This window comes from Oryctolagus cuniculus, chromosome 3 (genome assembly GCF_051225735.1).
Source record: "Oryctolagus cuniculus isolate XC-2025 breed Fujian yellow rabbit chromosome 3, ASM5122573v1, whole genome shotgun sequence".
Classification (NCBI taxonomy): Eukaryota; Metazoa; Chordata; class Mammalia; order Lagomorpha; family Leporidae; genus Oryctolagus; species Oryctolagus cuniculus.
Window position 1 is genome coordinate 80,240,951 of NC_142869.1, and position 20,372 is coordinate 80,261,322.

The 20,372-nt window shown below is 38.0% G+C and overlaps 1 protein-coding gene across 2 annotated transcripts in view; it reads right to left on the reverse strand.

Annotated features, from left to right (window-relative positions):
- PSMD14 (proteasome 26S subunit, non-ATPase 14) overlaps nt 1–20,372 on the reverse strand; it is a 109,695-nt gene that overhangs the window by 1,134 nt on the left and 88,189 nt on the right. For both annotated transcript variants that reach the window (XM_051849542.3, XM_051849541.3), the window contains 3 exons: nt 20,196–20,270; nt 14,162–14,287; nt 1,633–1,695 (listed from right to left, as the gene is read on the reverse strand). In XM_051849542.3, the coding sequence (XP_051705502.1) occupies nt 1,633–1,695; nt 14,162–14,287; nt 20,196–20,270 (264 nt within the window). The remainder of the gene's footprint in view (nt 1–1,632; nt 1,696–14,161; nt 14,288–20,195; nt 20,271–20,372) is intronic.

Here is a 20,372-nt window from a genome sequence, read left to right on the forward strand (position 1 = left end):
TTAAAATACTTAATTTATATTTATATTTAAAGCAGACTGAATTAGTTCAGTTAAATTTGAAAGCTTTAAAATAAAGGATATATACTGATATAATAAAAAGCTTTAAATCATTTTTATTATGAATATTGATAAAATGCCAAAGACTCCTAACTTTAAACAAATGTTTACCACAGAAATTATTTCTTAGCTGAGCTTTTCTAACCTATAATTTCAATATGTTGATTTCTTTAAGCAATGCAGAGATATAGCACGTTGCAAATAATTTCAAGTAACTAGATCACAATCTTATTATATTTCAGAAAATAAGCTTTAGGGCATTTTAGGTGAAAGAAATTGGGAAATAATGGCAGGGAAAAAATATGTAGTTTGATTTCATTATAGACAGTTTTGCTTTGTCACACAATAGGCCAAACCAGTGGGGTACTTATTACTACACTTTGAAAAGTGATTATACATTTTTTAGTTTACTTTTAATTTTGGCCCCTTTATTTGCTGTTAAAATGTATATTGAGAAACTATAGCCTTAGGCAGTAATTTATTCAAGAGGTAGTTCCTGAATTCAGATGCAGGATAAGGCTCCAAAGTGGTAACCTAATATTATACATTGCATTCAAATAAGTAGTGGAAAAAGGCAACAAAGATGATATCATAAAATGAGAAAATAAGATGAACTATATTTCATTTTGATTTTTGGAGTGGGTACTTGCTTTTAAATTACAATATTCAGAATGTAGCGAGATTTAATAGCCTTATTTATGCTATATGATAAATTCAGACCTTTGCCCTACCATTCTATTGAAGCAATTGATTTTATAGTGAATTGGTAACTCGTTTATCAGTTATCTACATTACTTCTTGTGGCAGCTGGGTGATTCTTAGAGATTTCCCATCCAAGAATGGTCCTGGCCCAAACCTACATAGCTTGTGAGATGTGATGGGATCAGAGCATATGGTAGGATGGCTGAAAGCAAAGACAGCTTAGTGTCTTGCATCTGAAATATCAAGATTCTGCCAACATCAGCAATATGATAACCATGTTCCATGAAATGAAAAAAATGTAATCAACATTCTTTAAAAAACAGTCTAATTAATCTGTAGATTCCTTTAATTGGTTAGTGTGTAACTCCCCCCTCAAATAATAGGGATTAAAATATATTTTTCATCTTAGAAAAGTACAAGAATAAATGCTTAAAACCCTTTCTCTTCACTTTGTTTAGCCAAATAGGCCTCTAAGCTTTCTCAGGTACATTTCCTACATATTTACAAAGTGTATAATTTTTAAAGGACTATTACATATGGAATATATTTACCATTCTTGATCTATATTAAAAATAATACTTGAAAAATTAACTCAATATCCTTCAAGTATCCTAATTTATTTCTAGTAAATTATTTTCACTAAAGATTGGATCTTATAGGTATAATTAGATTTGTGATTTACCTCTCCATAGATGGCAAACAGAATTCGACATAAATAAATTCAGTGACCTTTAAAATTAGTATCGCACTTACATGACAGAAGAAAAAATACAGTGACTACCCAGGAAAAAAATCATATAGGCCCTAAAGCAGCTTTAACTCTACAAGAGCAGGTTATTATGCAGCTGTATAACCTATCACAGTACACCCTACCTGCTTGCCAACATTCTTTATTGCCAGCTGTTCAGGTGTCATCTTATCTTCTTCTTCTACAGCCTGTGAATGAAACACAAAGGACAGAGTTTCAAATTCTAAATTTACTCTCTCCACTGCAGAATAAACATTAAAGATAATAGTGATCATAGTTTTCATTCAAAGAACCTTTTATTTACAGAACTTATCAAACAAAAATTTTGCTTATCTTCAGAATAACATTCAGAGAATTAACAGTATCATTTTGAGATATGTAACAGAGGTATGTAAAAAATATTGAAGATATTGATTCAGATCACTAGATGATACTGTTAACCATCTGGAAACTGCTATTAAATCATTTGAGAACTGAGGTGATGTAAGCATCTGAGGGTAGCATACTAATGGCACTGTGGTACTAACTAGTTCTGTTCTGTCTTCTTTTCCTACTTTCACAGTAGTTCTACCCCAACTTCCCATTTCTTTGTCTCCTCCCATTTTTTTTCCTGCCAATACCAATATGTATTCAGTACCTATTTAACTATCAGTAGCACCAAGGATAAGGATCAAAGGAGCTGCCAACTTACAATCCACTAAACTAATCACAACTTAATCTCTCTTCACATCTTCAAATCTCTAAAATACATGTAAGCCAGAAAAAAAAAGTTCACTATTTCAAATGAGGAATCTTTAAAAACCAAGTAGAAATAAAATTAATTTTCAGTGTTAAACATCAAAATAATTACTTGAATTGAAAACAAAATTAAAGATTGTATCAAAATAATATATGTAAGTCATTTTTACTACTTTCAGAACATTTCAAACTCTTATGTATATGATCATAAACTTTCTAGCAGAGCGATTTGAAATAATTACATTTAGATTAGCCCCCACCACTATCCTTTTCTCCAATAATGGCACCAACACAAAAACCTCTTTATTAATAAGAATTTCAAATTTCGGGAACCTTTCCTTAACAGTTTATGTACTTAACAGTACAAAAACAGTTGTTTATGTACTGAAGACAGGACTCTATATTAGGTGAACTCCTGGTCTATGATTCATTCATAGCATTTGATATAAATGGAAAACAGAAAAGGATTACCACCATTAAGCAATGTCACCACAGCATTTACACAAGGTAGTTAAAAAAGGAGACAGAAAGCAGGAAATCAAAATCCCAGTGAGGGTTAGATTTGGATATTCCAAACTTAATAATCTCACAGCTGCCAAATTTCTTCATGTGTGAACAATGAACATGTAGGAAATGCAATCATCAGACATTTCCCATAAACTGGGAAGTTTGGCTGCATTTCACACCTTCTTAATAGTTTTGTAAACAGAGAACTTGAAAATGAGCAAAGATGGCAAGTGTCTAATTTTATAAATGGACAAACTATCTGGAGAATTTTCTCCAGCAGAACCTGCTTAAAGTGAAAAGATGGTGAATAAGTATTGTATCTACTGATTATTAGAAGATACTTATTTATAACATATCATTAGAAAATATATTTATGACTCATCAACCTGAAAGAAGGAAAAATAAAAGTCAGTAACATCCCAAATTTAGAATTCCCTAGACAGAGAATATGTTCATTTTCAGAGTCAGATATCACTCTATTATTCTCAGCTAGTTATAAAGGTATTTTCTAACTTGGAAATTGCTTCTCCCCTATTAGATGTTTTACATAAATGGAAACACTGACAACACATTAAGAGTCTGTCTTTTTAAATTACTTTTATAAATTGTGACATTGTATCGACTTAACAGCATATTAAATGAATGAAACAAGTCACATAAGTTTGTACTCCATATCCATTCAGTGTTCTATGCACATGCCAACAACAGTACTTACTACAGTATTGGAAGGAGGCAAGAGTTTTGGAATTTGGCTCACAATACCAATCCTAATTCAAAATCATTATTAGGGAGTTATTTTGGGTTATTGCAAATATCAAAGATGACAGATACACAAAGATGAAGGTCAAGAAGCATTTAAAGTACTAATGTTATTTGAAAGGCTAAATAGAGTGTAAAAAGCTCTAGCTCAAATTTTAAAAAACTTTTACATCATTTAACCACTTCACCAATTAGTTTTTCCATTCTCAATAATTAAAAGAGAGAGTTCACAAACTCTTAGAGAAGTGCAGATGGTAAAAAGTACTCCCAGCCATAGATACCATCTGGGAAATGAGGAGCAGCTGTAGATTTAGGCATAGACTAAGGTTGTAAACCCCCACGACAAAAGAGTAAGCACATCTCTTCCATTCTAAGATAGACCAGATCGTTACTTCAAACTCCTAAATATTTTCTCTATCTACCTAAGTTACCTATCTCATTTACCATCTGGGCAAGATCAGTTTGTCTTCATTCACAGTTCTAATCTGGCTAGTCACCAGGGAAAAATAAGAAATGGTAGCAGCAGAAACAAATGAAATTCAGGCACAGGCAGTGTCCTCACTAGGGAACTTCTGTGTTTATGGCAACTTCTGTGATTTGGCTTCAAATTTTGCTTTTGCATTCGTGCTCTTTGGTTTACTCAACCAACAAAAAAGCACTGAAAATGTTTGTGGCTATTCACACTAGAAACGTTTTTAACAGTTTATCAACAAAGACCCCCAGATGGCTATCCCATCATGCACGGTCTGTACAGTTCTAAGAAATTCTTGGAATTTGGTCTGTAATGTGATCATAATCCCCTCAGATGTACCCCTTATTTTAAAGAGGCTCTTACTAAACCCACTAACCACATTCTCACTTTATTTTTTTTTTAATTTTTGCTAATGGTCAAGTTTCTAAAATGAAAATTTGTGACTCCAATTCCATCATTTCATTTATCCTTTAACAAACAGGAATTAGATTCTTGGCACTTAATAACACTCTTCCAAGGATTCCCACCAGATCAATTCCAATGGACTCATCTTTCCTGAACTATCAGAACACATTTAGAACCAGGTCAACATCTTTTTTTTTATCCCTTTAACCTTTGCTTGATATATCTTCTATTCCATTCATATTTTTCTGATTATTACTTGCGTTTCTTTTTTGCCCATTTATATATTAACTCTTAAAAGCACATGCTTTCTGGTCGGCACTGTGGCATAGCGGGTAAAGTAGCTGTCTGCAATGCCGGCATCCTATATGAGCGCTGGTTCAAGACCCTGCTGCTCCAGTTCCAATCCAGCTCTCTGCTATGGCCTGCGAAAACAGTGGAAGATGGCCCGAGTCCTTGGGTCCCTGCTCTTGCATAGGAGACCTGGAGGAAGCCCCTGGCTCCTGGCTTCAGATCAGCGCAGCGCTGGCCATTGTGGCCACTTGGGGAGTGAACCAGCGGATGGAAGACCTCTCTCTCTTTCTCTCCCTCTCTCCCTCTCCCTCTCTCTCCGTCTTTCTCCCTCTCCTCCTCCCTCTCTTTCTCCCCCACCCCCCCGCCTCTGTCTCTCCCTCTCTGTAACTTTGCCTTTCAAATAAATAAATAAATAAATAAATCTTTAAAAAAACAAAAAAGCATATGCTTTCTAACACCATCAACACAGCAACCGTTTTATGAAATAAAGTGCAAACTGCTAAAATGGCACATGTTAAGTCTTCACTGTTACACAGTATCTATATAACTGTTAGTGGATATCAAGACAAGTATTTTTCTGCTTTTGTGAATTTTATGTTCATTTTTTATACTGACTACATATAGCTCAAAACAACACTATGGGTGATGGAGGTTAACATACTTGGGAAAGCAACATTAACAAACATGACACAACTAGAAAATGATCTGAATAGGAATAAGGCTTGATTATGAAGAATATTGTCACTAATAAACATTATTTCTTTTTTTTACAAATACTTATTTACAGAATCCTTACAACATCTCATTGAAGTAATCTACCCTTTACAGATGAAGAAATTAGGCACCATTATCTTCAGTTATATTCATTCCAGCAATACTTCTATCACAAAAGGAATTTTTCAAATTCTTCTTGCTCTCAAGGAATTTACATCTGAGCTTCACTTGCTTGTAAATCTCAAATTTAATGCAGCATAAACATACAAAATGGAAATGTGCACAAAGAATGATGGTGACATAAAGGTAAGTAAATGTGGGCCATGTTGTGACATAGCAGATACCTGCAATGCTGACATCACAAGACGGGCGCTGGTTAGTCTTGGCTGCTCCACTTCTGATCCAGCTCCCTGTTAATGCACCTGGGAAAGCAACAGAGTGCCAAAGTGCTTGGGCCCCTGCATCCATGTGGGAGCTCTGGAAGAAGCTCCGGGCTCCTTGCTGTGGCCTTGCATAGCCCCGGCCATTGCAGCCATCTGGGGAATGAACCAGTGGATGGAAAACGACTCTGTTTCTCCCTCTCTCTCATTCTTTCACATAAATAAAATAAATCTTAAATATATATATACATATATATATATGGGGGAGGAGTAAGTAAGTGTACCTAACTTCTCCTTGTGCATTGCCTAGGGAAAGGGAGCAAAGAGTAGGCAGTATTCACTAAGGAAGAACCCATCATTTGGTACTTAGTGGTAACAGGAAAAGAAAAAGATCCTGGAACTAACTGACTGTGGGAGACGAAGAGATGAATCCAAAGTTTCAAGCCTACATGATACCTAGGAAAATGTGCCACTGACAACCAAACTGGCAGAGGGATTATTCTAAAGAAGTAGCAAGAAGGGCATACAACACTGGTCACTCATGACAGTATCATTTGAAGAGCGGGGAAAACAGGAATAAATTTCAAGTGAGAGCAAAGAAATAAATTCCAAAGTTGTTAGCATGGCTAACCCATGAAAAAACAGACTTTTTTTTTTAAGGTATAAAAACAGAAGAAGGCCGGCGCCGTGGCTCAGTAGGCTAATCCTCCACCTTGTGGCGCCGGCACACCGGGTTCTAGTCCCGGTTAGGGCGCCGGATTCTGTCCCGGTTGCCCCTCTTCCAGGCCAGCTCTCTGCTATGGTCAGGGAGTGCAGTGGAGGATGGCCCAGGTGCTTGGGCCCTGCACCCCATGGGAGACCAGGAAAAGCACCTGGATCCTGGCTCCTGCCATCAGATCAGCACGGTGCGCCGGCTGCAGCGGCGGCCATTGGAGGGTGATCCAACGGCAAAGGAAGACCTTTCTCTCTCTGTCTCTCTCTCTCACTGTCCACTCTGCCTGTCAAAAAAAAAAAAAAAAAAAAAAAAACACACAAAAACAGAAGAACAGAGTGGCAAAGTCTTAATCTTTAGACTGCTTATAGCAAAGGCAGCAAAGTGGTAGATACCAAAGAGTTGGGAGAACCAGAAGTAAAGGGAAGGAAGTGAGCTTTTGCAATGCCAGCATCCCATACTAGAGTGCTGATTCAAGTCCCACTGTCCACTTCTGATCCAGCTCCTGGTTAATATACCTGGGAAAGTAGTAGAGGGAAAGTAGTAGAAGATGGCCCAAATGCTTGGGCCCCTGCCACCCACTTGGGAGACCCAGAGGAAGCTCCTGGCTCCTGGCTTTGGCCTGGTCTGGCGCTAGCCACTGAGGACATTTGGGGAGTGAACCAAATGTCTCTCCCTCTCTGCCTTTCAAAATAAACATACCTTGTAATGTATTATATATATATATAATTATATATAATTCAAAACATTTATATTATAAATATAATTCAAAACATTTATATTTTATATATATATATATATATATATATACACAATTCAAAATATTTCAGGACCCTAAAGGGAAACCTGGTATCCATTAAGCTGCTACTCCCCATTCCCCTCTTGCTCAAATCCCTGGTAACCACTAATTTGCTTCTTTCTCTTTGGATTTACCTATTCTGGATATTCCATATAAATGGTTATATATATAAGGATCTTTTGTGTTTGACTTTTTTCACTTATCATAATGTTCCAGAGTCCACCCATGTTGTAGAATGTATAAGTACTTTACTCCTTTTTATGAGTGAATAATGCTCCATTGTATGTGTATATCATGATTTGTTTATCCTTTCATTTACTGATAGACAATTGTCAACAGTACTGCTATGAGCATTCCTGTACAAATTTGTGTTTGAATAACAGTTTTTAATTCTTTGGGGGCATATATCTCAGAGTGGAATTGCTAGGTAATATGGTAATTCTATGTTTAACTTTTGGAGGAATCACCAAACTCTTTTCAACAGTGGCTGCACCATTTTATATTCCCATCAGCAACACAGACAGGTTCCAGTTTCCCCATGCCATGAGCAACACTAGTTGCACTTTCTATTATTTTGATTATAGCCACCTTAGTAGGTATGAAGGAGTATCTCATTGTGGTTTTGACCTGCACTGTCCTACCTAAAGACTAATGATGCTGACTGAACTTTTTTATGTGCTTGTTGGCCATTTGCATATTTTCTTTAGCAAAATATCTAAGTCTTTGCCCACTTTTGTATTGGGTTGTCCTTAGATGATGAATTTTAAGAGTGCTTTACATATTCTATATGTTAGATCCCTTCTAGATACTTGACTTGCAAATATTTTCTCCCATTCTGTAGCTCATCTCTTCTCTCTTTCTAATAGTTTCCTTTGATGCATGACTAATTTGCATTTTAAAAAAACCATTCCATAGCATGGAAAACAGATCTGAGAGGGAAAGACCATAGATGCTAGAAGACTAGTTAGCAAGTAGGACAGTGGCAGTGGTGATGCAAAGAAGCTCCTGAACTCAAGAATTACTTTAGTACAGTGACTTACTGACTACATGTGGTAGATAAGTATTGAGGTTAATACTGATGACAACAGTAGTGGTTATAACCATTTTATTGAACACTTAATTATATACCAGATGTTTCACAGATATTATTCACATTCCTTAATGAACTGACTTTAGAGATAAGCAAATGAGATTCAGAGAAGATAACTTGCCTCTACCCTTTCAGGCAAAAGCAATGAAATGATGACTTAAACAAAGTCCTACCTTGCTAGACCCCAAAGTAACATTCATGGAAGGTAGGGAAATCATCATTTTTCAATGATACTCTTAAGTATAAATTAAATGACCCTGAACAGCATAGACCCTTAACAAAAATCTTAGAAGGAATCCAATTCTAAAATATAATTAAATAAAATAGGGATGTAAAATGAAGCTCTTGTGTATGTAGAAAAGAAAAATAGGGCTCAGTTTGTTAAAGAAAAATTTCTATGGCAGAGTCTGCTACTTGTCTACTCAATATCCATCTTCCCCTTCTTTTGTCACATAATCCTGATTTTACTAAAGGCAACAATACTTCCCACTAAAAGATCACATCACAGAGCCTTTCTCACAACTAGGTTTACCTGTCTAGTTCTGCCAATGAGATATACTCAGAAGTGGTAGGTGGAACTTCAGAAGGATCCTGAAAAGGAAATACCCTTCCTTTTCTTCCTCATGGGTCAAATTTAGATGGGATGGAGAAGCCATACAAGAAAAGTAGAGCAAAAAAGGAACTTGGGTTCTCTGATGACTCTGAAGTTTCATCTTGACCTTGAAGCATAAAAGACATAACTCTTCTTTACTTAAACCACTGTTATTTTAAGTTAATAACTAAAAATAATGCAGGAGTTATATAGTAGGTATAGAATTCCCCTATTTCCCACCTTATAAATGACACTGCTAACAATATAATTTGATTATATGTGAGATAGAGACATACTTTTGGGACAAGAGAGGGAAGGAAATAGGGTTTTTTTTTGTTTGTTTTATATTGCTATGCAATTTAACTTTTTACATCTAACAGCAGATTGTAGATATTTCTCTGTTAATTCTTGGCAAATTTTAGTTTTTGTGATAAACTCTTCAAAAAGAATATACTGTGGGCAGGTATTGATCAAGCTGTTAAGATGTTAGTTAGGATGCCTATGTCTTATATAAGTGTGTGGCCTGATTTGGGTTTGCATCTATAACAGAGTGTGGCTTTGACTTCTGATTCCAGCTACTGATTTCAGCCTCCTGTTAGCATAGACCCTGAGAGGCAGCAGTAAAGACTCAAGTAAATTGGGTTCCTGTAACATAGTGGAAGACACGAATGGAGTACCCTTCCACCTGGCCATTGTGGGCAGAAGATGGGAATGCTCTCTTTCTCATTTGCTCTTTCTCTCTTAAATACACAGAGAGAGAACAAGTCAGTTTAAACAGTTATATGGATTTAAATTCACAAGATACCGAACTCCTATATCGAAAACTATAGTCTTCAAATGTATCCTTTGTAATGTGACTTGGCAACCTCTCCCATCAAGAAGTCAGGTGTGGGGCTGGTTCAAGTCCCAGTTTTCCACTTCTGATCCAGCTCCCTGCTAATGGCTTGAAGATGGCCCAAGTGTTTGGGCCCCTACCATCCACATGGGAGACCTAGATGAAGCTCCTGGCTCCTAGCTTTGGAATGGCCCAGGCCTGACCATATAGCAGCCATCTGGAGAGTGAACAGCAGATGGAAGACCTCTCTCTATATATCTCCTTTTCTTTCTGTATCTCTGACTTCAAATAAATAAATCTTTTAAAAAAGCAGCATGGTATATTCCACCACATTCAAATCTGGACTGGCCTTATGACTGATTTCAGACAACAGAATGTGTCAAAAGTAATACTGTGTCATGTGAACCTCATGAGGACCTGTGCTATTACTATGCTAACAAGCCAGGGCTAGCAGGCTAGACAGATGTGAGGGGCTTCAAAACACAAAGCCAAATCATCCTGCCTCAGCTGATAACTCAGATTTGGGAAATAACCAGCCAACGTCAGCAGAGTCATGAACCAGTCCAACTCAGATCAGCAGAATAGGCCAGTCAACCTTTGGGCCCTAAAAAAAAATTAAAGTTTATCATATGCCAAAACATGAAATAAAAAGGTGGCTTCCAATCAATTTTACTTTCCCACTAGTAGTGCATTTTCCTAAAACTTCTCTTTGCATTTAAAAGGAAAGATATTTCTACTTGCTATTTTACATTTTCTTTGATTACTTAATAAGGTTGGAACTTTTTCATGTTTACATGTCATTTGTGTTTTTCTTCAGTGAATTTTCGCTTTTGCCCAATATATTATCATTTTTACCATCTATATATTTCTTGACTGTAACAGTTCTAACAGTTTTCTAGCTTATTCTCTTGTACTTCCATTTGCAAACATATCTTATCATGTTTAAATAATTATTACTAGCCTGTTTTCCCCAACATTTACATTTTCTTATCTTATTGCACTAGCACAAAAAGACTCATATAATATAGCTACTGCATAAACCAAATGCAATCATGCATTTATTTATATACAGTTCTATAATAGAAATATTCAAACTTTCTTTCAGGTTATTAAATAGGTCAATATTTTCCCCAGAAAAGTAAACTGTTCGATGTCAGAATTTATAACACTATATACAAGAAAGCAGTGTAAATTTTTAGTTTCTATGCTGTTCTTCAAACGCAATTCATTTTCCATTGGCATAATATTATAATCAAATATTATCAAAATTTTTAAAAAGATGCATTTCGGCAGGAATAAAAAGAAGTTTGGAATAACAGAGCTGTGGGTGTTGTTGTTTGGAAATTAGACAAATCAACAGACTAATAATGAAGCAAAATTTCTGTGCAAACTTTTTGATATTGAAAATTTGGGACACAGGATTTTTTAAATTATTTTCTAACCTTCTTTCACTTTAGGACCTAACTGGCATCTAACATAATTACCTTAGTTTAACACATCACCCAATTAAAAAGAATACTATAAAGAATTGGTAGTATGGGTCTTTTTATATTTTAAGTGTTACTAAAAAAAATCTACCACATTTCTTTCAATCACAGAGGGAATTACATTCCCAAATTTGGACTCTCTCATATCACAGCTTACACATTGTTTTCATTTTATAACCAAACCTTACAAGTTTTTGAGTACTACAGAGATTTTTTAAAACTGTAAAATAGGAAAAACTTCTGTGGATGGGCAGCAGCAACCATAAATAAGTTATTTCCTGGCAGTGGTACCAACATAAATTTACTTAAATGTGTAATGTTACACAGAAATGAAAACCATTTCTATAGTCTGTGGAATAATGTCATAAGTTCTTTATTCATAAAAGGTTAACTTATAAATATGATAAACAATTTCTTTCTATTTAATTTCCACAGAAGCATATAGTAGAAAGATAGAAATATTTTCTCTACAACCTAGTGCTGATGAAGATTTCTAGATAAAACACTGTATCTATATCTTTCTAGTATAACCACCAATATAAATTTTAAGTATAAATCTAAAATCTTGAGCTCTAGTCCTTTCTATTATTTATTTATTTATTTATTTTTTTGACAGGCAGAGTGGACAGTGAGAGAGAGAGACACAGAGAAAGGTCTTCCTTTGCCATTGGGTTCACCCTCCAATGGCCGCCGCAGCCGGCGCGCTGCAGCCGGCACACCGCACTGATCCGATGGCAGGAGCCAGGTACTTATCCTGGTCTCCCATGGGGTGCAGGGCCCAAGCACTTGGGCCATCCTCCACTGCACTCCCGGGCCACAGCAGAGAGCTGGCCTGGAAGAGGGGCAACCGGGACAGAATCCGGCGCCCAGACCGGGACTAGAACCCGGTGTGCCGGCGCCGCAAGGCGGAGGATTAGCCTAGTGAGCCGCGGTGCCAGCCTCCTTTCTATTAATTTTTAATCCAAATTTCTAAACACTTGTTTAAAACTGAACTTTTGGGGCCGATGCTGTGGCACAGCAGATTGACGCCCTGGCCTGAAGTGCCAGCATCCCATATGGGCGCTGGTTCCAGACCCCGCTGCTCCACTTCCGATCCAGCTCTCAACTATGGCCTGGGAAAGCAGTAGAAGATGGCCCAAGTCCTTGAGCCCCTGTACCCGTGTAGGAGACCCAGAAGAAGCTCCTGGCTCCTGGCTTTGGATCGGCACAGCTCTGGCCGAACAAGCATTCTGATGTGGTTACAGATGAGCCACAATACCCATCTGTTGAATTAATCTTTGATATTTCATCTATCCAACCAGTATTCTGCATTATCTGCCTATTGATGCCTCCATACTCAATGCCACTACAGTAATCCAGACACTTAGTACCTTGTGTCTGGATAATAGCAAGCTCCTCATACATAGATCCCCATTTCAAGTCTCTGCTTACAATAGTCCTTCTTGAAATTTTCCTTCTAAAGTCAAGTCCTAGGTATATCATATCTCTGATGTGTGTTTCAGCCAAAAAGTTGGAAAACACATATGTAGGTTAAATTGTGTTGCCAAGAGATATGCTGAAATCCCAATCCTGGGTAAAGACAGGAGTTATGCTGTTACAAGCCAAAGAATGCTTGGGACCAGAAGCTGGAAAAAGCGAGAAAGACTTTCACTAAAAGCTTCAGAGGGAGCATAGCCCTGTCAACATTTGCTTTAATTTTTTAAAAAATATATTTAAAGGCAGAGAGAGCAAGAAGGACAGAGATAGTAAAAGGCCTTCCATCTACTGGATTACTCCTCAAATGCCTGCAGCTGGGGTAGGCTGAAGCTGGGAACTGTGTCTTCCACATGGGTGGCAAGGACCAAGTATTTGAGCCATCGATTACTGCCTCCTGGGTGTTCATTAGCAGGAAGCTGGTTCAAAAGCAGAGGAGCTGGGACTTGAACCCAGGCACTAAAATATGGGATGCTGCATCCCAACCATTGTGCCAAATGCCTGCCCTATCTGGATTATGGGTATTCAATCTCTAGAAGTGAGAGAACATATTTCTATTGTAAGCTACCTAGTTTATGGTAGTTTGTAATGGTAGCTCTTGTTAGCTAATACAACCAGTTAGTCACATCTCAAATATTTTCAAAATTTTAAAACTGCAGTAGAACATAAATCTATGAACAAAAGCATTATCATGACTACATATGTTTTAACACACTATAAACATTTTCAGATCTGGCAAAATATGACTTTTAACATCCTCACATAAAGATAGTCTCCCCTAGTTACTCTTCTTTACATCATCCTGTTTAGTTTTCTCATAGCACAATCACAATGTCTTATGTTGTGTTTACTTGGTTACCTTCTGTTTCCCTTAGCAGAAAGTAAATTCCTCAAGAACAAAGTTCTTGTATGGCTTTCTTTTTACCACTTTCCCAGTGCCTGGCACATAGGGGGTTTTCAATAAATACTTATGAAATGGAAAACAGAGAAGTTCATAAAATAAATTACATGCATCAAGTATTAAATACTGCTGCTGTTGTATACATTTCTTTGCTCTTCTTCCCTTCCAGGAAAAGAAAAAGAAGCTTCAAATGTGGAAATATATTAAATGGTCTACAATTGAAAACTTTACAGCCCACAGGCTAAAACTGTGAAGTGGTCTGTTTTAACACAACATAGCTGCAGTTGCTCATTCACATGTTGTGCATGGCTTCTTTTATACTATGGCAGAGGTGAGTTGTTCTAAGAGGCCATGGCTTATGCCTAAAAGCAAATATTTCCTAACTGATCCACAAAACAGATTTCTGTATGCTTTAATTATTTGTATTTATACAATGCTTGGCATCTAACCATACATATTCCAAAGACTATAAAAAACTACTGTTGGAAGTAATTTTTACCTTATTGTAATTCTTGGCTAATTCCAACATCTCTTTTACCACTGATTCATTATGTTTACAGTGTTCACTGTAGTCCTGAAGTGTTAGACCTTCCATCCAACTCTTCTTATGCAAATTGAGCAACATCTAAAAAATATGAAGAAAAAGTTAATTATTTTCCTGCCTTGAGGAATTCCCTTCACTTGTCATAAGAAAAAAAACTTCACAAAAGACTTGTGGAATTCATTAATTTAAACTCAGCTTGATTAATTCAAAGAAACTCCAATTAGAACTCCTAAATTTGTAATATAACCAAAGGAGTATGCTAATTCCATGGCCTGTGCATTTGCTGTCTTTCTCCCTAACAGGCTAATCTCATCTTTTCACGACTTAGCTTCCTCTCTTCCTTATAGATAAATTGTTGGCCAGGCTGAAGCCAGGATTTTCATCTATGTCTACCATGAGGGTGCAGAGGCCCAAGCACTTGGTTCATCTTCTGCTGCTTTCCCAGGAACATTAGCAGGGAGTTGAATTGGAAGTGGAGCCAGGACTCAAATCAGCGCCGATATGGGATGCTGGCATTGCAGGCGGCAGTTTAGCCCAGTGCACCACAACCCTGGGCCCAAGTAAGTGATCTTAAAGCTAAGTACTTTAGTTCAATGTTTCTCCAATTGGACTCTAAGTATATATTCTTGGAAGTTTTCAACTATATATTCCTCAATTTTTAATTAATGTAGAGACAGATAAAGATCTTCCATCTGTTGCTTCACTCCCCAAATGCCCACAACAGTCAGGGCTCAGCCATGGAGAAAGCAGGAGCCGGAGAACCAACTGCTTCAGCCATCAGCTGTTGCTTCCCAGAGTGTGCATAAGCAAGAAAGTAGAATTGAAAGCAGAGCTAGACTAGAACCCATGTACTCTGATATGGGATGCAGGATCCTAAGTGGTATCTTAACTGCTATGCCAAACATCCACCAATCAAGTTTATATTCTTTAAGTTTAATGTAATTTATTTGAAAAGAAGAGTGATGCATACACACAAAGACAGAAAAAGAGAGGGACAGAGATCTTCCATCCACTGGCTCACATCCTCCAAAATGCAATAAACTGAAGTCAGGAACCAGGAACTCAAGCAACGGCTTAAACCATGGTGTTACGATGCCTATCCCTCAAACACAATTCTTTTCAAATTTTTACTTTATTTATTTTTCTGAGAAGCTAAGAGAGAGAGAGAGCCCATGTACTGGTCTACTTCCTAAATGCCCACAACAGGTAGGACTGGTCCAGGGCCAACGCCAAGAACCAGGAATTCAAACCAGGTCACCTTTGTGGGTGATAGCAACCCAATTACTGTATGAGCCATGACTGATGACTCTCAGGGTATGCACTGGCAGAAGCTGGAACCAGGAGCCAGAGACAGGAGTTGAATCCAGGCACTCTGATATGGGGCACGAGTGTCTTTTACCTGCTTGATCACAAGGCTGTCTCTAGAACCAGTACACTGTAAATGAGATCCGTGAACCAAGGGAACCTGAAATGTACTTGGAAATGTTCACATTTAGTTTGGAAAAATCACCCTACTTGTTTAGAATTTTGAAGCTATTTGTGGTACTAAGTTTATCTGATGCTGGAAAATAAGCTACATAAATCATCTATGTGGCTCTTCAAGAACTGATGCTCCTCATTCCCTTGCTATGGGCTCCAGGGATAAGAATAGTACATAAAAGATTAGAAAATCTGGGTGACTGTAATTTCTTTGACTGCTACCCATACTCTCCACTGATACTGGTCTATAAAACAGATCCTTGGGTCATTTTGATGCAGCTGCAACTAACTATGCTATCAATTTACCTAAAACTGAATGTTGAGAATTAGATTTCTTTAGCACTTCAAAATCAAATAAAGGGGGTCAGGTATTTGGTAAAGCAATCAAGAAGCCCACATCTAGTATAGAAATGCATGGGTTTAAGTCCCACCTCTGATTCAGATCTAACTTCCTGCTAACATGTACACTGGGAGACAGCAGCTGATGGCTTAATTTTTGTATCCCTGCCATCCAAGTGGGAGACCCAGACTGAATTCTGGATTCCTTCAGCTTAGCCCAACCCCACATGTTGTAGGTATCTGGGGAGTGAACCAGTGAATCAAAGATCTCTGTCTTTGCCTTTAAATTAAAAAAATGTTTTGTTAAAATTTTTTCATAAAGCAAAGCAAACTTCCCTCGGAGCATCAGGATATCCCCACCATGCCTGTCAAGGATTCCACTGGAACTTTCAGGTAAGGACTTGGGTTAAATGCATAGGTTGGCAGCATAGAGATAAAGACAGGGCTTTCGTTACCAAGAAAACAGCTGAACTCAGCTATTAAGAACATAAATACAGGGCTGGTGCCACGGTTCAATAGGCTAATCCTCTGCCTGCGGTGCCGGCACACCGGCTTCTAGTCACGGTCGGGGTGCCGGATTCTGTCCCGGTTGCCCCTCTTCCAGTCCAGCTCTCTGCTGTGGCCAGGGAGTGCAGTGGAGGATGGCCCAAGTCCTTGGGCCCTGCACCCACATGGGAGACCAGGAGAAGCACCTGGCTCCTGGCTTTGGATCAACGTGATGCGCCGGCCGCAGCACACCGGCCGCAGCGGCCATTGGAGGGCGAACCAACGGCAAAGGAAGACCTTTCTCTCTCTCTGTCTCTCTCTCTCTCTCACTGTCCACTCTGCCTGTCAAAAAAAAAAAAAAACAAAACAAACAAAAACAAAACAAAAATCAAAAAACATAAATACGGGGGTCGCTGCTGCAGCTTAGTGTGCTAAGCCTTCGCCTGTGGCAATAGCATCCCATATGGGTGCCAGTTCATGTCCCAGCTGCTTCTCTTCCAATTCCGCTCTCTGCTATGGCCTGGGAAAGCAGTGGAAGACAGCCCAAGTTGTTGAGTCCCTGCTCCCATGTGAGACACCTGGAAGAAGCTCTAGGCTCCTGGCTTCGGACTGACCCAGCTCTGGCCATTGCAGCCATTTGGATAGGGAACCAGTGGATGGAAGACCTCTCTATCTCTCCCTGTCTCTGTCTGTAACTCTCTCAAATAAATAAATAAAATAAAATCTTAAAAAAAAAAAAAGCCAATTAGATCTTGAAACAAAATTTTTTAAAAAATAAGAACATAAATTACACTAATTAATGAATGTGTTTATATATACTTATATGCATGAATTTCAAAATTTTTTATACCAAAATAAACTTTTAAAAAAATTAATTTATTTGAAAGGCAGAGTTACAGAGAGGCAAAGGGGGAGAGAGAGAGAAAGAAAGAAAGAGAGGGAGAGAGAGAGAGAGGTCTTCTGTCCTTTGATGCACACCCCAAATGGCCACAATGGCTAGAGCTGGGCCAATCTGAAGCCAGGAGCCCGGAGCTTCTTCTGGGTCTCCCATGTGAGTGCAAGGGCTCAAGCACTTCAGCCACCTTCCATTGCTTTCCCGGCTATAGCCAGGAGCTGGATCAGAAATGAAGCAGCCAGGACTTGAAATGGTGCCCATATGGGATGACAGTACTGCAGGAGGCAGCTTTACTCACTATGCCACAGTGCCAGCCTCACCAAAATAAACTTTTTAAAATTCTATTTTCTCTAAATTTTTTAAAGTGTGCACGTGCATGTGTGTACATGCATACACACACACATATACACATATATATGTTTTTTATTTTTATTTTTATTTATGTGAATGGCAGAATGACTGAGAGACAGAGATCTTCCATCTGCTAGTTAATTCCCCCAAATATCTGCAACACCTAGGGCTGGGTCAGGCCCAACCCAGGAGCCAGGAACTCCATCTAGGTCTCCCATGTGAGTGGCAGGGACCCAAGTACTTGAGCCATCATTTGCTGTCTCCCAGAGGTACATTAGCAGGAAGCTGGAAAGGGTGTAGAGGTGGGACTTGAATCTAGGCACCCTAATATGGGAGGGATACTGGCACACCAGGTGGCATCTTAACCTGATATGACCACATCCCATATATGTTTTTCATGTCAAGGATGATGGCTAAGTTTACAGGATGGATAAATAGGTAACTCTGAATAAATGTTTTTCACTTTGTCTCAGACTAGTACTCTTTCATAGCCCGTAGTCACACTAGATAAAATTAAGTGCTGAAAATGTATTTCAAGAATTCAACTAAATGTATCATGGAAAAAGGAAACTCCAGCAGCTGGAAGATAGCTTTATGACTCCTCATTATTAGCCAAGGAAGAGCAGAACCTGCACTCTGCCTCATCACCATACTTAAGCACCTGTGTGCCCTTTAAGGTGAGTCTATAGGTGCTCTGACCTTTTAAAACAGAGATTTACAAAAGTGTAAAAAAACAAAAAACAAAAAACAAAAAAAAAAAACAGAAAAAGGATTCTTCAATACAAGAAAATCTGACATGCCATATCTTTCCCTCAATATATAAATGCGATTTATGGAATCTCAATGGAAGTGATCTAATTTAAAGACAGAGTAGGTAAGGAGACCAATTTCCCACTAGCCATATATACCAGAATTCCCTTCTAAGGCATCTTTGTGAAAAAGTTTCAACTAGTAATAATAGTGGTGTTTGCAACTGATTACTTACCACATTTGGATTTGAGAGTAAATACAATAACCAATTTGTTGGTTAACAATAGTAAACTCAGCATTTTTTTTAAATTTTAAATCTTTCCCAGAGAGAAATACAACAAACTAATTCAGCATATGACTAATTGAAGTAATAAAGGGGAAAAAGTGTTCAGATTTAACTTCTTAAAAAATAGGCAGAATGAAATATTCAGCATTAGCTAAGAAAATAATTAAACTGGAAATAATCCTAAAATAATAGAAATAAATAAAATATGAATCCACCAAGAAGCTACATTTTTTTTTTTTTTTGGACAGGCAGAGTGGACAGTGAGAGAGAGAGACACAGAGAAAGGTCTTCCTTTTGCTGTTGGTTCACCCTCCAATGGCCGCTGCGGCCAGCGCGCTGCGGCCAGCGCACTGTGCTGATCCGATGGCAGGAGCCAGGTACTTATCCTGGTCTCCCATGGGGTGCAGGGCCCAAGTACTTGGGCCATCCTCCACTGCACTCCCTGGCCACAGCAGAGAGCTGGCCTGCAAGAGGGGCAACCGGGACAGAATCCGGCGCCCTGACCGCGACTAGAACCTGGTGTGCCGGTGCCGCAAGGCGGAGGATTAGCCTAGTGAGCTGCGGCGCCGGCCCAAGAAGCTACATATTTTTAAAAAGTCATCAAATATGAAAACTACCTGGTATAGAAAGGAATAAAAATCTAGATCAAGAATTCTAAAAACTCTAAACGGTTTTCCTTTGACTCTTCTTTAGTTTATCCTAGGTAAACATGGTATGTTTTTATTTTATGTTTTGTGTGTACATGTGTGTGTATGAGTCAGAGAGACAAACAGCAATCTCATCTACTGGTTCATTCCCTAAGTGCCTGCAACAGTCAGTGCCAGGCCAGGATGATGCTGGGAGCAAGGAACTCAACTCAGGTCTTCCATATGGGTGACAAGGACCCAGCTAGAGAGTCTATATTAGGTCGCTGGAATTTGGAACACAGCTGGGACTCAAACCCAGGACTCAGTTATGGGATGCAAGGGCCCTAACTAGCATCTTAACTACAAGGCCAAATGCCTGCCTTGGTCTGTTTTTTAAAAGTACTATAGTTACAACTTACTCCTATCAAATTTGGAAAACTATATATTCAGTCATTTAATTATAAAAGGCCAGTTTCTTAGGGAAGATAAATTAATCAGAAAAATGCCATAGAACTAGGATATTTTTATAACATCATAAAACCACACTGGAATGTTGAATATTTCTTACTTCCTCTCCCACTTTAGCAGAAAAGGTAAAATAAGGTAATAGGTCTTTCAATATGTTCAATAAAATATTCCTTTATTATATGCTGCTACTCATCAGGAATGGAAAAATATATGGAAATATCAAAAGAGATCAAGAATGCAGGTTTAAATAATATAACTGTTTAGATGGTTTAAGAAATATTTTTTCTTCTAAGAAAAATTTAAGCTTACCTTCTGTTCCAGTTCATTTTTCCGATAGTTAATAGTAATGGAGTAATAATGTCTGTTTAGTCCATGAATTAATGCCTACACAAATAAATGATTTTAAAAAGAACACATTAATATTTTTACCTAATAAAATACAAATACTTGAAAATGTTAATATATCCTGTACACAAATACCTTTGC